At 36.3% G+C, this 17131-nt stretch overlaps 2 protein-coding genes across 5 annotated transcripts; both read left to right on the forward strand.

Annotated features, from left to right (window-relative positions):
• The first annotated feature begins 929 nt into the window (after nt 1-929).
• LOC113310086 lies at nt 930-8662 on the forward strand. Of its 4 annotated transcripts, none has more exons than XM_026558640.1 (20): nt 930-1231; nt 2293-3072; nt 3154-3225; nt 3301-3499; nt 3884-3983; nt 4110-4226; nt 4370-4444; nt 4558-4639; nt 4729-4788; nt 4872-4924; nt 5014-5180; nt 5528-5708; nt 5999-6056; nt 6150-6206; nt 6295-6540; nt 6950-7011; nt 7565-7621; nt 7732-7825; nt 7937-8077; nt 8217-8662. In XM_026558640.1, exons 2-20 carry the CDS (start codon nt 2302-2304, stop codon nt 8307-8309), a joined length of 2685 nt encoding a protein of 894 aa, XP_026414425.1. In that variant the 5' UTR covers nt 930-1231; nt 2293-2301; the 3' UTR covers nt 8310-8662. The 4 variants fall into 4 exon arrangements, with proteins under 4 accessions (XP_026414425.1, XP_026414428.1, XP_026414426.1 ...); XM_026558641.1 differs by lacking the exon at nt 930-1231 and having other exon boundaries at nt 2314-2478; nt 2589-3072; XM_026558642.1 differs by lacking the exon at nt 930-1231 and having other exon boundaries at nt 2314-2478; nt 2592-3072.
• A 576-nt stretch (nt 8663-9238) lies between these two features.
• LOC113312672 lies at nt 9239-9622 on the forward strand. Its single transcript, XM_026561407.1, has one exon. It carries the CDS (start codon nt 9239-9241, stop codon nt 9620-9622), a length of 384 nt encoding a protein of 127 aa, XP_026417192.1.
• The last annotated feature ends 7509 nt before the right edge of the window (nt 9623-17131 follow it).

A 17131-nucleotide genomic window follows, 5' to 3' on the forward strand; every position in this document is an offset into this window, starting at 1 on the left:
TTCAAACCCAAATTAAATTGAAACCCAAAACAGTTATTTAAGCGAAAGTAGTAATCAAAATCTCAAAAACATTCAACCCAATTGCTGCTGTATTCTTCCTTCTTTCCGATTAACCAGATGTTTAGCCAGTTACTGTCGTAGTCTTCCTTCTTCCCGATTAATTTAGGCCTTGTAATCCTCCTAATGAGACACCCAACCCAATTGAATCAGTATTAATAAGAAAGCAACCATTTAGGGTTTTTCTTCTTCTGTAAAATGCTAAAAATTGAATAGTTATTTCTTTTAAGATAATGAGAAAAATAAGAGAAACGGAGTTTACCAGATGAGAAAATTGGTCATAGGTGGTGGTGGTGCACCGGTGGTGAAGCGCATGTCTATGTACGCCTGATTTGTACTTTTTTGAGAAGAGAAGAAGAGAGAAAAAAACAGAAGAAAGATGGAGGTGAATCAGGTGATGACTGGTGAGGAGCAGCCGCAGTGGGAGAAGAAAGATAAGAAAGAGGAAAAGAAATGAGATCTTCTGTCTGCCAGGGTTCCGTTCTTTTTATATCTTAAACGTACGAATAGGATTGATGCTAGATAATCTGACGGTGGATATTAACTAAAACTCATTACTTAGGGATTTTTGACGGGTTAACGGGTGGTACCCGCGGTTTTACGGGCCGGGACGGATTAACCCGTTTGCTCACAAGCCGGCATTTCTCCAACCCTAACCCGGCTTGTTTAGCCACCAGCCGAGCCGGGTGCGGGTTTTTCACGGGTCGGGCCGGGCAAACCCGCGGGTTTTGGCTTGTTTGCCAGCTCTAATGGTGATTATCATGATTGTTATATGCCACGTGTCTTATGTGTGTTAGATTTGTGGGCCCCACAAGAACATATAAAACCGCCCCTATCTTTCGGCGCGCCTGTTTTAATTTCTCTCTCTCCTTTCTAAATTTCCAGTTTTCGCTCCAACAACATCAACCGCGAAGGCCTCAGATTGGGATTTGGCGTTCCCGTTTTGTTGCAGAGAAAACCCTAATTTTCTTTCTTCATCTCTATCTCTATCTGTACTTTTACTTTTGTTCCTTTATGATCGAATCGAAATCTTACTTTTCTCTTTCCAAAATCCTTAACCCTAATCTAGAAATTAGATCTCGGAGTTGCAGAGGAGGAGGAGAGAACCTTAGTTCACTCAGTTTGGGTGGAATCTGGATGTGATTTTTGAAGGTTGAATTGGTTGGTGTTTGAGGTATGTTATATCAAAATTTTCAGATCTTCTTCCATTTCTTTTACCTTTGTGTAGATTTCTAACAACTTCTTATGTCATCTATTTGGTTGTACCGAGTTGTTAAATTTAGGGTTCTTCCGCCATTTTTCTTACTTTCTTGGGACAGGTTTAAGTTTAATTTATTTATTTTTCTGAATTGAGGATACTCTGAAGTGAGTTGTCTCTTCACCTTACTCAGTTGAATTTTCATTTTCTAAGCTGTGTATTTCCATACAATTCCACGGAATGTTACATTTCTCCCAACTGAAAAAGTATCCACCAGCATTTCTCAGTCTCCTCAAATGCCTATATATTTGCAATGTTTTGGAATGGAAACAACTGTTAGGAAAAGTAAGTCTCAAGTAACAACTCCAATCTCAATGTTTCTCTGCGTGGACAAGCTTCAGAAGTATAGACATCAATGGACCTACATCAGCTGCACAAGGAATATGATTCTTTGTTTTGTGAAAGTAATTGCTTGAGAAATTTTACCTCATTCTGTGGATGCACTCTAGCATCCAAGATATACTGAGAGCTCCTTACTTTACGATAGTCCCATGTCATGTTTCATGATATCCCAAATAGAGATTTTGCTTGAAATTGATTCTCCTTCCATGATCTTCTCACATAACTAGGAGCTTCTTTTTTATAGTTTAGCCTGAATCTATGATACCATATGAGAAAGATAAATGCTCGTGCACAGTTCTGACAGCAAAGTCCTTTGTTAGCATAAATGAGATAGCTTGATCTGTTTTTGACTCGAGAATCTCAGATATGCACGGGCATCGTGTTTGCTCGTATGGAACTCCTAGACTCTAGTGCATTAAATAGTGAAGCAAGAACTTGATACTTGGACTCAAACTGTCCCATTACTGTTCTTGCTTTAAAGAGAGTGAGTTAAGATATTTTTTGTTTTCATTTGTTTTATTTTTTTTAATAAAATTCAGTGCTGAGTAATTTTTCAGTGCTTTAATATGACTTTTTATTTTCCATTTCCATTTCTGTTTTGGATTTTGATTATATTTTCGGTGGTGGATATATAGCAATTGTGGATGGGTGAAGTACCTGCTTGTCTAACACCACCAGCAGATGGGACAATGGATGATGTAAATTCTCCCAAAACAGAATTGAAGCGCACACATGAATATGTTATAGATGCTTCAGAAATAGAGACATTCCCCAACAAGAAGCAAAATAAAGAAACTTCAAATGAAGAATCCAAATCGGAGGTGTTGAATCCAAATCTTCCTTTGCATGAGAATGCTTCCAGTTGTCAAACTGTGTCAAGTCAGCTTGTTAATGGGTTATTGACAAAAGTGTGTGGTGATATTGCGTGTAGTAGTACCCGGAGTTCAAGTACAGAAAGCTCTGATGATAACAGCAGCGATGATGAAAGTACTGATGAGGATGAGGACCTATCTGGAGGTGTTGTTTCTCCTTCTGGCGCTTCAACTACTCAAGTTATATTGGAAGCTTCTGAACCATCTAGTTTTGGTATAAGAAGAATTATATTCAAGTTTGGAAAGAGAAAGGAGCCAGAAAGTGGTATAGTTAGTAAAACAAGTCAGCCTGTAAGTAATGGGGTGGACAATTATCTACCATATAACCGTTATCACTCAGGACGTGGGATGAACTCCTCAAAGTTGGTTGATTCAAGTGCAGATATGCTTGTAGACACTTCTGGATCTGATTCGATCATTTTGGCTCCTAAGAAGATGGAAATGAAGATGAAGGTTGGTTTGAATAGCTACCCTACCAACGTCAGAAAGTTGTTGTCAACTGGTATTCTCGAAGGAGTATCTGTGAAGTATTATAAAGGAGAGGTAATAATGGTTGTTATGTGTTTTCTATTTACCTCACATGCTGTTAATCTTTAGTTGATCTGCTCTCTACAATGCTTACAGAAAGGAATGCTGCGTGGAATTATAAGTGGTTGTGGTTACCTGTGCGGATGTGGATTGTGCAACTTTTCTAATGTGAGTCATCTAACTTAACTACTAGTTTTCTGTGATCTATTTCTCCATCTTATCAGCCAAAGATGATTTATGCAGGTAGTCAATGCTTATGTGTTTGAGCAACATGCTGGTAGCAAATCGAAGCATCCAAATAATTATGTTTTGTTGGACAATGGCAAATCAATCTACTGTGCAGTGCAAGAGCTAAGGAATATTCCTCTCGGCTCGCTGGATAAAGTAATTCAATCTGTGGTTGGTCCATCAATCAATGTGCAGTCTTACCTTTGTTGGAAAGGTAACACAGGCTTTTGTGTTATTACTCCAATTAAGATTCACTCCTCCGAATGTTTTTTTAAGCCGTAATTTTGTGTTCTGAACAAACTTAAGAGTTTTATTTTTGAAGTTTTTTATGTGTTTGGCCTGCTTATCTTTATATCCCGATTGGTAGTTTAATGAACCATCTGTTGCATTTAACATCATGCTAATTGAAAATGAACCTTTATGATTGGAATCCTTGACTGGCATTGGGAGGCTTTCTTATTGTCTTGAATATACAGAGGAAAAAGAACCAGTGATTGAATTGTGCATGGTGGCGAGAATGTAATTGATGAAAGCTCCTACTTTTTATTTCTCCCTGTGTTAGTAAGATTTACTCTGACTTGATATATCGATATTACAGAATCACTTCAAACAGAGAACTCGGTGGAAGTTGAACGAAAGAGTGAAATAGGCAAGGTATTTCAGCCGAAGCATTGCGTGTATCATCACCCTATTTTAAGGCGAGTCTGTTATATTTTAGCTTTGCTGATTGATTATGGAAATGAACATTCTTTTCTGTTTCTAATTAGAGTTTTAGCGGAGATAATATGATAAGTAACTAAGCGGCTTTTTATTGAATTTGTTAGCATTCCAAATGAAGCCACCGAGGATAGTGATGTTCCTTTGCAGCACTCTTTGGTTCAAAAGTACTCGGCTGCACAGATTTCCTTAGCAACGCATGAGACAGTGCAATTGCATGAACGGTTGAGAAAATTTCTCTATTTTTGATGTTTATACATCTCTTTTCTTTTCGATTTGCAGTGCAAGAAAGAAACTGAAATAAGTAATTACTATTTTATGTTATTAGCTTGGTTGGTTACTGATCCTGAAATTGTATTAATTTTAGGCCAACACTACTGAAGCCACACCCCAGTAGCTCCTTTCGGCAGAAGAAGTATATCAGTCGTCAGTCTAAAAAGAGGTACAGTACAAAATTTGGGTTCCTATCATCTACTCCCCCACCTTCCATCTTGTTTTTTTATCGCTCGTACTTAGTGTGCTTTAGTGCGTAACAGTTTGTCATTTGTCTTGCAGAGATAATGATCTGCATAGGTTACTTTTCATGCCTAATGGACTTCCAGATGGAGCTGAACTGGCTTACTATTCGAAGGGACAAGTATGTTTGGCTGATACATCTACCTGTGTTGCCATATCTTCATCACATATATATTTGACCACTGACTGGTGTGTATATGTTAACTGCAGATAGTACTTGAGGGACATAAGCACGGAAATGGTATTTTATGTAGTTGCTGTGATAGCGAGGTATGGTCATTGACCCCTTACATCTTTAAAGCCAGTCCCATATTTGTATTCTTCTTTACTTATTATGTCTCTTGGCGGAACAGGTTAGTCCCTCACAGTTTGAAGCTCATGCTGGATGGGCGACTAGGCGTCAACCGTGAGTGTCTCGCAAGTACCTTTTACTTGTTAAAGCCAGTTTATGTTTTATTGTTTTACATCTCTAATTGACATACTTTCTTTCTGTAGCTATCGCCATATCTATACTTCTAGTGGACTATCACTTCATGATATAGCGATTTCTCTGGCAAGTGGACAAAATCTAGCAACATACGGTGGTGATGATATGTGCACAGTATGTGGAGATGGAGGAGATCTGTTACTTTGTGATGGATGCCCGAGGGCTTTCCATGGAGGTTTGTACTTGTTAAGACATTTTCCAAATTCCAAGATATGATCGTGTGTGTCACTTTAGTTCCATATTTTATCATATGGGAAGGAGATACACAAATTCTGGTGCTTCTTATTATCTCATAATTTTATCTTGTAACTTTTGAAACTTTAAATTCCTACTATCTTGTAACTTTTGAAACTTTAAATTCCTACACATGTTATATGAGGTCCCTTCTTTTTACCCGAAACAATAGAACTACTTTTTTTATTGCCGACGTTAGGCTTCAGAACATTGTGGTTTACACATAATTGTGATGTTTATTTGATAGAAGGTGATTGGAATTGCAGTTTGTTTCCATTGTGTTTGCAGTTTGTTTGGAATTACAGTGCCTCCCAGAAGGTGATTGGAATTGCCCATATTGCGACGACAAGATACAGGCAGATGGAATGTCAGCTTTCAGCGAATCTGGTGTTTCCAGACCACTAACAATACGGTTGTCGCGGGTTGTTAGAGCCCCAGCTGCTGAAATAGGTGGATGTGTTGTTTGCAGGTAACGTTCAGTACTCAGTACTGATGTCATCTTATATAAAGCATTTTTATGGCATCATTAGAGCTGAATCTTCTGCTAGAGGTATCAAGTAAAAGTTACCTATGCCACAATATCAAATGTGATAACGATCTTGGTAATTCACCAAGGTGTCGGCGATATATTTCTAATGTCTGCTTACTTTATGTCAATTTTTTTTAGCAGCGCTCTTAATTTTAAATAATTGCAAGATATGGGTTGACATGTGTAAAAAGTTACTTTTAGTTATCTTTTCTTCTTTTACTTTCTGTTAGAGGGCATGACTTCAGTGTAGCAAGATTTGACGAGCGAACAGTTATGCTCTGTGACCAAGTATGTCTTTATAACACTTGATTCTCCAACTACACCCATGCACACATTAGATGAGGTTATCATTATTAAACTCATATTATTGATGTTGTTTAGTGTGAGAAGGAATACCATGTTGGTTGCTTAAGGGACCATGGATTTTGTGATTTGAAGGTACGTCCTAGCTCATCTTTTCTTCATTGACAAGTCACTTTTGGTTCTAAATGGTATATTTTAGCACTTATCGCATGGTTAAACACAGGAATTACCCAAAGGAAAATGGTTTTGCTCTGAGGATTGCACCAGTATACATACTGCTTTACAAGCCTTGATCTTTGGTTGGCCAAAGGGTGTTCCAGCTTCACTGACTAGTATCATTGACGAAAAGCTTATTGAGAAAGGTCTAATTCATGAAGTTGGGGCTAATGTGCAATGGAAACTTTTAAGTGGAAAATATGGATCTTCAGAAGATCGGCTGCTGCTTTCTAAGGCTGCTGCAATATTTAGAGTAAGTCTTTGCAGATAATAATATTAATATCTTTTATGACACGGGTTTGTTTTGAAAAACCTCAATTTCTTGACTAATTCATTTGGTTTATATCATTGACATTCATTTGAATTATATCATTGACATATATGATACATTTATGTTAATGGTTATCCATCTCTGTAGTGTACATTTGACATACTTGTAAACATAGCTTATTTGCAACTCTTGCTATATCCTTACTAGCTTAGTTTGTATAGGTAGTTGAACTACAAGATGGTAAAAAGAAAATCCTTGGTGAGGAAGAAGGGTTTTATTTGACTGGACTTTTGCATTAGATAAATCTAGTGGTAGTATATATATATTCAGTTATGTTCTGCTTTTAATCACGGAATTGGTAGATTAATTCTTAAATCTTTGTGGTTTCCAGCATGGCTTTGATCCAATAGTTGAAAGGTCAGGTCGTGATCTTATTCCTGCTATGGCTTATGGGTAAGTTCATTTCATTATTTGAATTGACTTCTTGGTTAAAATACCATTTATGCTCAATCTATTTTGGAATTTGATTTGAGTGCAATAATAATTTTCCATATATTATTGTCAAGTCCAACAATGTGTGACAGCTAACTGAAATATGCTCATAAGAATGTGTTGGACCTTTTGGTTGAATTAGGATTATAACCAAGAAATGACCATAAGATACGTAGTCATAAAATTTAAGATATTATAACCACGCATGGTACCTCAGAGCAGTGCTGCAATTGATATGCTACACCTACAGATACATACGCATGAGTTCCCAGATCTCCTTAGGCACATTGCATATACCACACTAGTTGCGCTTCTGTTATAAAACATCTTGCTCTAGATGGAAAACCTCAGAATCTGGAATTTCAATTAAGCAACATGTTGAGTTATCTTGCGAGGAAAAAGGGTAAAATGCGCTCAAATTTTCATTAAGCCTAATAGCAATAAAGACATCCTTAGCAGTTACGAGTAATAACAAACTAATATTCTCATGCATGATTGTTGTTATTTTATGCAGGCGAAATATAGCTGGGCAGGAGTTTGGGGGAATGTACTGTGCAATTTTAACTGTAAAGTAAGTTGTCTTTTAGAAATAATACGTTGTTTGTTTTGTAAAACTTGGGTGGTCATGAAATTGTTCTTTTTCTCTTCTTGAATAATGTTGACTTACTTCATGGGATTCAGTTCTATTGTGGTGTCAGCTGGAATTCTCAGGATTTTTGGCTCGGGTGTTGCTGAGCTTCCTTTGGTAGCTACAACTAAAGATAGCCAGGGAAAGGTGAGCCTTTTTAATGTCATAATGCGAGTTTGATCTTGATCTTGATCTCTATTTACCAAAGCTTAATATATTTATACCAGCTTTAGGCTAACTGGTCCTGATTTTTTATAGGGTTATTTCCAAGCACTGTTCTCGTGTATTGAGAGGCTTCTGTGCTCCTTGAATGTGGAGAATATTGTCCTCCCTGCTGCTGAAGAAGCCGAATCTATCTGGATCAATAAATTTGGCTTCACCAAGATGACGGAAGAGCGAGTAAATGGCCCTTCCCCACACCGTTTATGAGTTTGAACTGTTTTTAAGGGGAAGCCTGATTATCTCGTGTCACTTTACAGATTATTATTATCTTTAATGTATCTGTTCTCATTCAGTTTTACTTTTCAATCATGAGCAGTTGCTGCAGTACACAAGGGATACTCAGTTGATGTTTTTCCAGAAGACGGCGATGCTAGAGAAACCGGTTCCACCAAGGATCGGCGGATTGTAGTAGTTTCTGAATGGTCTCTCTCGCTGTGTATTTATCTTTCCCTGAGAAGAGCCATAGTTCCTGAATTTATTTTCAAGTTTTAGTTCCCAATTTATTTGTTCTCTGTATGCAATTTTGCTTCATTAGCAGTTAAATGTCGAGTTGATAAAGAGCCAAGCCTTGGTAGAAAGAAAGATTAATTGATAAAGAGCCAAGCCTTGGTAGAAGAGAGAAAGAAGATTAATTGATAGGTGTTATTTAATGTACCAAATATTCCTCCAGTAGAGGAAAAGAAGAAAAAAGTTGTATGTAAAGTGTACAACAAGAGGCACGGAATTATAACCTAATATTGATGCATGCAAACCTTTTCTTTCTGTTTTTTCTTTTTCTTTTATATGCATGAATGCGTATACATTTGCTTGTCCAATCTGCTACAATGCCATATAATCAACACAACACTGTTTGTTTGAATGCTCGCGGGCTAAACACACCTGGGAACTGATGTGCCACTACCGCATCCGGCTCTAAACATCATCTGCAACACAATGAGCAACGAAACATCCAGCAGCAGCAACATGTGGGAAACCTGCCTCGTCCTCAAAATGGTAACCAACTTAAGGTACCACAAAACTATAAACCAAGCAACACACAAAAAAGAATTCACTCTGGTGCCATACTTTGTGGATGATTTGGTTGTTTAGAAATGAAACGGTCTACAAAAGACTACATCACAACAAATTTTCCAAATTGCTCTGGTATTAACACAGGAATACAACTGGGCACAAAAGCACAATCTTCACACCCAAGGGCAGAACCAGAACCACCGGGGAGAACAACCCAACACACCTAACAAAACAACAATTTGGGTTAAATGGATACTACCACCACCAAATTGGATGAAGATTAATATAGACAGAGCAAGTAGAGGACAACCAGGAGGAGAACCGGACATGGCTGGAGCGGGATGGATTTGCAGGAACTCACGAGGTTCAACAATCATGGCAATGGCTGCACCAATAGGAATTACAACAACATTGGTGGCGGAGACTTGGGCACTGTTACTGGCAGTTAGAATGGCTACCACTAGAGGATGGAACCATTTGTGTTTCGAGACGAACTCATCTGCCCTAGAGAGTCTAATCAAAAATGGCGACAACAAGGCTCCATGGATCATTCGACATATGATTAAAGATATTAACCAACATCTGCAACAAATACCTGAATACACACCGACAAATATCTACAGGGAAGGGTACCAGGCGGCGGATGGACTGGCACATTATACGATAGACGAACAACTACAAATAGGAGGTGGTACTAATACTTTTATTTAGGACAATTCATGTCTAAACTTCCTAAAAGTAATTGTAATGAATGATTCTACGGGGCTTTTGCACCCCAGAAAAGTTTCTATTAAAAGCTTTTTCTCTTTCAAAAAAAAAATTGCTTGTCCAATTAGGAAAAAAAAAGTTGATTTTGCCATTTCCTTAAAATTGGACCCTGTTTCATAGGCCGACCGGAATGACTTTTCCCTACCGCCTCCCTGGTGTTCTCTCTGTTGGCATTTATGTGTTGCGCAACAAATATCCATTTGCTTAAACTAATCTTGTTATCCGTTAAGGCATGTTTATGGTATTAATCGCCATGTATTAAAGACTAACTTAAGGTTAATGCTAGATAAGGTTGAGTCTAAGCATGACATGTCCTTTAATTTGACATGTCATGTGAGGTGTCCAACGTAGCCATGAGGTGTCATCCAACTCATGATGGAAAGGTTGGAGCGGACATGAGGCAAGCATGACTAGGACTCACTTTTAGCCTTACTTGTTTTAAAAAGAAAATTTGTTTTCATCCATTATGATGTAATGTGAGGAAATAAAGGTTGATAATAAGTCATGAAAGGTTTAGTGTCTTGAGTGTTTCTATTTCCTTGTTCTCAACTTGTTTTACTATGAATCATATGTTGTGTCATAGCTATGTATGGTGCTATTTTCAATGAGTTGTTGAATATGCTAATACTAGTTTCTAGTCTAATTTCAGCATGTAGTGAGCTTATATTTTTTTTTTTTTTGAAGCATAAAGTTTTATTAAATTATCAGAGCAGTTCCTATGGAATGAACAAAATTGTTCATTTTGCTCCCACTATGGACTCAACAAACGTCAAAAACGGATGAACAAACCAACAAATTTGTTGGTTTGTTGAGTGAGTTGGAAGAAGAGACGCGCGTGTGACGGAACATCGGGCAGTAGTACCAAAAACACCCGCGGTTGTACCAAAAACGCCAAGTACAATTTTTGATTACTTTACTACTTTTTTATCCAATTTTATCTCACTCTATCTTATTTTATTTCACTTCATCCTATTTTATCTCACCTAAATATTATATTTTATATTTTACCTTTATCCTACAAAACATTTTATATTAAAAATATTAGTGAGCCCTGAAAAACCAAATATGTTCATTTTGCTCTAGTTTTTCATAGTGGAAAACGCAGTTTGTTCATCCACGTGGCTCAACAAAAAAACATATTTATTGATTGCCATAGGAACTTCCCTTAGAGGGATGTTACATGATGGTATGTGATCCCCTGGTAGTGAGCTTATATGATGTTTAATGGTAAATCATAAAGGTTAAGAAACTGAAATTCCAACACTCTTTACTAAAAGATGATCACATCAATGTCAGAGACTAGCAAATTTCTTTTTCAAATAAAATAGTACTAAGTTTAGCCCTTGTAATTGGGAAAATTAGGCTAAGGCCCGACCCATGGATAACCCATAATATGAGGCCCCTAGTTAAAAGAAGTTTAAATCTAGGCCCCGAGTTATTAAAAAACATTCATACCCTTTTATATATTGTCAAGACACGAATTAAATAAATTTAAATTTAAGCCCAAAATAATTAAATATAGGCCCAAAATTATTAATGTATAGTGTGAATGTGTAAACAGAAGATACACATGCACATGGCATGTGTATCCAGAAGTTACACATCCTTATGACATGTGTATCCAGAAGTTACACATCGAAAAAATAGACATCAAAAAGAACGCATACAAAAAATACATGTATCACTTTGATATTCATTTATAATAATTTCTTAGCATGTGTAACTAGAAGTTACACACGCATCTGTGTAGTGTAATTGAGAGTTACATATGCATCTATCTAGTGTAATTGAGAGTTACACATGCATCTGACTTGTGTATTCAGTGTCAACTCCAAATCCAGCGAGACCAATACCACAAATAAGCAATTAGCTTTTATGAATTTATCGGAAACCTGAAATATAACAACAAACAAACATGAACCAGTGTCAAAAGAAAAATGCAAAAGAATACTCTTCAATATTTATAGGAGAACAACAAAAAATAGTCCATAAAAGTGCTTAATGTTGATAACAATTACAATGAACAGACATATGAACCAACGCCAAAACAAAAATGCAAACAAATATTATTCAGTATTTAAGAGAACAACAAAAATAAAAGAGAAGAAAAATTGAAGATGCATATGGCTAGTGTAACTAGCAGTTATACATGTGGAAAATCTGAAATATACATTATACTTTCTCGATTATATATCAAATTCCAGGTTTAAAACCTCATTGTTTTGTTAAAATTACAGCAGCAATGTTAAAGTTAAAGTAATATGTCGATTGAAGCTATTTCAATCAACTAATAACATATAGAAGTTTCATATTAGGTTACATATAGCATGTGTAACTATAAGTTACACATCTAATTTGCATGTGTAACTAGTAGATACACATCCATTTAGCTTGTGTAACTAGAAGCTACACATTTAATTAGCATGTGGAACTACTAGTTACACATCCATAGTCTGCCAATGCTAGTTAAATGTGCAAACTGCCATGCATATGGCTTGTGTAATGTGCAGTTAAACAGATGTAAAAGGGAAAATAAGTTAAGTGAAACCATTCTATACCTATATGTTCACCTATATATCCATATACTACCTTTCAAGGAAATAAGTAGCTAGTCGTAAGTAATCAAGAAGGCTTACCTGATAAAGGTGTTCACTTTATCTGTCTGAATGGTGTGCATCTTCTTGATAGCATCCTTGATTTTCTTCTTGTCAGCGCGGATATCAACAATGAAAATAACATATCAGCAACAAATAATGTCATAGTGCACTGTGTTAGACTAAGCTAGTAAAAATATCTGGTTTGTGTAGACAATAACAATGTGTTAAAGAACATTTTGAATACTAAGGCAGTTAAAAGAAGTAAAACAACTAAAAAAACATGGAAAAATTTCATACACAAGCAAACTCTACTACATGTAATCCGCTGTTACACATGCATATATCATGTGTAAGTCGTAGTTACATATGTCATAGGAATGTGTAATTGGCAGTTACACATGCATATGACATGTGTAATTTTTAGTTACACATGTATCCGAGCAGTGTAGGTAGGATTGACGCATGCATCTGATACGCATATGAAATATCAATACATATGGACATATTAAGTCAAAAAGCATATAGCTCCTTTAGCATGTAATACACCAACGAAATGCATACCAGATTAATCTATAACTTCCATTTGAGTCTGCATACTTCGGTTTGATAAGCATTGGTGGAATTGAATGAGTGCTTTTTCACTGGGGGACCAACAATATCTAAATAATCTAGAACTTCCATTTGAGTATGCATACTTCGGTTTGATGAGCATTGGTGGAATTGAATGTGTGCTTTTTCACAGGGAGACCAGCAATATCTAAACCTCTACTTCATGTACCAAAAGAAAATATCCAAAGAACATATCAAGTGTTAGAAAAAGATCATGTATGCAAGAATTACCAAGGGATGCTGAAATATCATATGAAATATAAATATTACCCTGGAAATAAAGCGGAAAACCAAGGTTCAAATAGTCGGAGATAAAAAATTTAACAACCTGCGGATAAACCTGCACCATCCTCCTGGTGTTGCACACGATCACTCTTTCGCGTTGATTTTGGAATAGGTTTGGGAGTTCGCAAGTTGGCTCCACCAAGAGAGAGTCTTCTATGGTGACCACCACCACCTCCAGTTGATGGTCTGCTTGGTATCTTTTTTGTACTCTGAGGTTTCGAAGGACTTGGCTTTGACCCAAGTAAACTCGACACCTTTTTCATTCTCCCAAGCTATGATTTTAGATGCCAGGTCTTCAATCATTGCTGCTCCCCGATTGCAAAATACCACAGTTCACTCAGAAGTTCTGAACAATGTATTCATGTAACTAAACAAGCCCCATAATGGAAATAGACAGTGTTGAGTATTTACCTGGCAACTTGTTAACCGCCGCACGAGCTTTTTTCAGCGCGCTTCAAAGTCAGTTGTGCACCTCTTCTGGCATTATAACGATTATCATTCTGAAATAAGCCACGCCATATCAGTCCAGCCAAAAGGAGAAAAATAACAAGTCCCTAATAGTATAATAACCAGCCCTATTATACTCCTCAAGCTAGGCCTCCTCCTCGCAGGCAGTCATACATTTGTCTACCCTTTCAAGTATATCTTTCCTGCTAAAAGCTTCCTCTTTGACCTTTGCAACTTGAAGCTTTAGAAAATATAGAACATAGAGAACCGTAAAAATTAACCCACTCCCTTGCTCACCAAGTGGCCATAACACCAATGTGAATCCTTGAAAGATCCATGAAGATTTGTGCCATTCCGAATCTCCACTTCCATCAGTTACGTAAATCCATCTTAGGTATATTACGTTACCACTTAATGCCATACCTGCATATGGAATGGAAATATATCATGCACCACTTAATACAAGTTGAAAATTTAGCAGAATGCAAATTCACTAATTGCCTTACCTAACCCACCTTTCAGCTAGATCCTTGTGTTTGTCAGCATCCAGATTAGCAATGACAACATCTCCTTCCAATTTATAGGCCGACGCAACCTTTACATATATCTGAAAATAAAGAAAATGAGAGCTTAGAATAAAAGGCATAACTCATACTTGACACCTTAGATGTTGCCTAAAATTAAGGGTCAGCGACAATGAAATGTCTATATTTTTACTTACGGGAGCAAGGCTTTTGCAGTGACCACACCTGCAAAGGAAAAGAAACATGATAAGGTTACATGAAATAGTCTGACAGCAGGTTAATTCTCAATGATAGGGAAGCAGCAAGGTAACGCTTTTATTGTCATCATCATTATTTAAAGATGGTCAGTTTTGAAGAACACGCACCAAGGTGCATAAAACTCAACCAAAACGTCTTTGGTTTCATCCAAGACAATCTCATTGAAGTTTTCTCCTGTTAAAACCACTACACTGGAAGAAATTGTTGCGAGCTTCACATTAGTTCCTGCATATCATAAATGTTTAGAAACACAATTCTCCATCCAATAAAATAAACTCATATCACATAAAAGATGATATGCATAGATTAGGTTCTTGCAGTCGCTTTAGGTCTAATAACTTTTGGGGAGATAAAGAGAGGAAAGGGGAAAAGACATCTTCCAAATTCAATACATGATTCAATAAATTGGAACATATGTTTTCTCCTTACAGCACAACTGAAAGCTACTACATTATCCAATCCAGAAACAACAGTATAACCACTGAGCACCATTCAGCAATGTACTTAAACAACTGAAGAGATATTAACCAGAATAAAGCAGTGAAACGACATCATATGGGAAATTGTTGAATGCCTACCTGCTTCAGTATTCACAAACTCAGTAAGGGCTTCTGTTGTACATAGGCCTTCATATCTACAAGTTTTAAGCGATTCAGTTTATGTATATATATATATATATATATATATATATATATATATATATATATATATTGCTAACAGCTAAGACAAATGCATTCGATATGAAATACAATACTAACTACACGAAGTAAAAGATGAGCACTGTCCTTTTAACTCTTAACACTTACTTCTTTGGCTCAAGAGAACCTTGGGGGAACCACTGAAGTGTTGGGTAACCAGAAACGCCATATTTACCTCAGACACTTTATGCTCGTCACAGTCGACCTGTATCATATATTGCACCATCCAAATCTTAACAAACATACTACAAATAATGAGAATTCCAAACAAACCAGCTCCTTGCGAAAACTCAATATAGATCAAAAGTAAATAAGTTAGAATCATTTAACCTTTCCAATAAGAACAAACTTAGCCTTCTTAAAGTTTCCACCAAGCTTCTCATACTCTGGTGAAAGCTTCTTACAGTGCCCACACCTACCCGAAGCCAAAATTTAAATAGGTTAAATGAACAAATAATTATTTTTTTTTACGAATACTACACACTTGAAACGTAAAACAAAAATATACTTAGCAGGTACACATGCAATGGCTTGTGTAAACTGTGGTTACACATCCATATGGCTTATGTAATAAGAAGTTACATATCCACATGGCTAGTGTAATCTGCAGTTACACATCCATATGCTTAGCAGTACTCAAATTCATGACTTTAAAGATACATAATTATTAACATTATTGTTTCCTATTGGCAGGTAAATTTTGAAAGAATTACCCAAACTACTTGTTAAGGTTGTGTGCAACAACAATTGCAGCCTTGCCTCCTCTATATCTCTTGATGAAGTCAATCCTTGACACGTTCTAGAAATACAACTGGAACTTGTCTTCTGGAAGCTTCGTTGCGACCACGCAGTAGGCTACAAAATTCAGAAAACATAAGAAACCAACAAGATTAAAGAGATATATCAATCAAAAAAATTTAAGAAGATAATGAATTATATGAGTTCATTACACTTCAATATCAATTCACAGATGTATTACAAGAGCTTCCGTTGCTATGAGCGAGTTCAGGTTGCAGAGATCTCAGCTCGTACTTGTTGTGAATCGACAACATCTTCGACATTGCTAGATACTCGATAAAAGATTGAATTGACAATGAAACTCAAGGAAGATTTTTCTTCTATTAGATACATAGTTCCAGCCGTGATACTAAATTTCATTTGTTGTTATAATTTGAACAAATTTAAAAAATAAACATTAAACTTTATGAAATTTATCAAGAACAGAACAAGTTGACATCAGTTCCTATGAGATGAGATAGTCATCTGGTTTTGAGTTTTTTTCTGGGATTTGAAGCACTTATTGCTTCTTGTAAATACCTTGTACAGTTCTTTTCTTTTTAATATATCCTTTTTTTTCTCAAAAAAAAGAACTCCATACTTTCAATTTTTAATATTTCTAGGCCCAGAACTTTAGATTTCACAGCTTGGTAATAAAGTTTAGGGTTTGGGAAAAATTCATAATACCCGAAATGCCCTTTAGTGTATATACCTAATGAAATAGGCTATAGGTTTCATTTCGAGATTCATTTTCATTTTTACTTTCTCTCACTTCTCTCTCGTCTCTGCTCTGAAAAAATTAGGGTTCCTTCATCAAACCGAAGAAAACAACGAACCTAAATCTGAGAAGAATCATATCAGTGTTGAGCAGATCTATAGCAGAATCATATCAGTGTAGAATCAAACAAGGAACCTAGATCTATAGATCTAACAACTTATCATCAATTACTTCACAAATCAGGCTCAGTCGATTTGATTGATTATTTGTTTGAATCTAGGTTTTAGCACAATTCATTGGCGAACTTCAAATCTCTGCAACCTCAACACGAATCATCAGCAAACGAAGTATAAGGTAAGTTAATTTCATTTTCTCTTGTCACAGTACTTCGATTAAGTGATTTTAGTTGATTGATTTAGAAAAGCAATTTAGGATTTCCAAAATCTAAATCTTCAAATTCGTTTCAATTGACTTATCTGATTCAAAATCAGATCTTAGATTTACAGTCATCTACTCGCTTAGATCATTTTCATGTATAT

The sequence above is a fragment of the Papaver somniferum genome, chromosome 9 (assembly GCF_003573695.1).
Source record: "Papaver somniferum cultivar HN1 chromosome 9, ASM357369v1, whole genome shotgun sequence".
Taxonomy (NCBI): domain Eukaryota; kingdom Viridiplantae; phylum Streptophyta; class Magnoliopsida; order Ranunculales; family Papaveraceae; genus Papaver; species Papaver somniferum.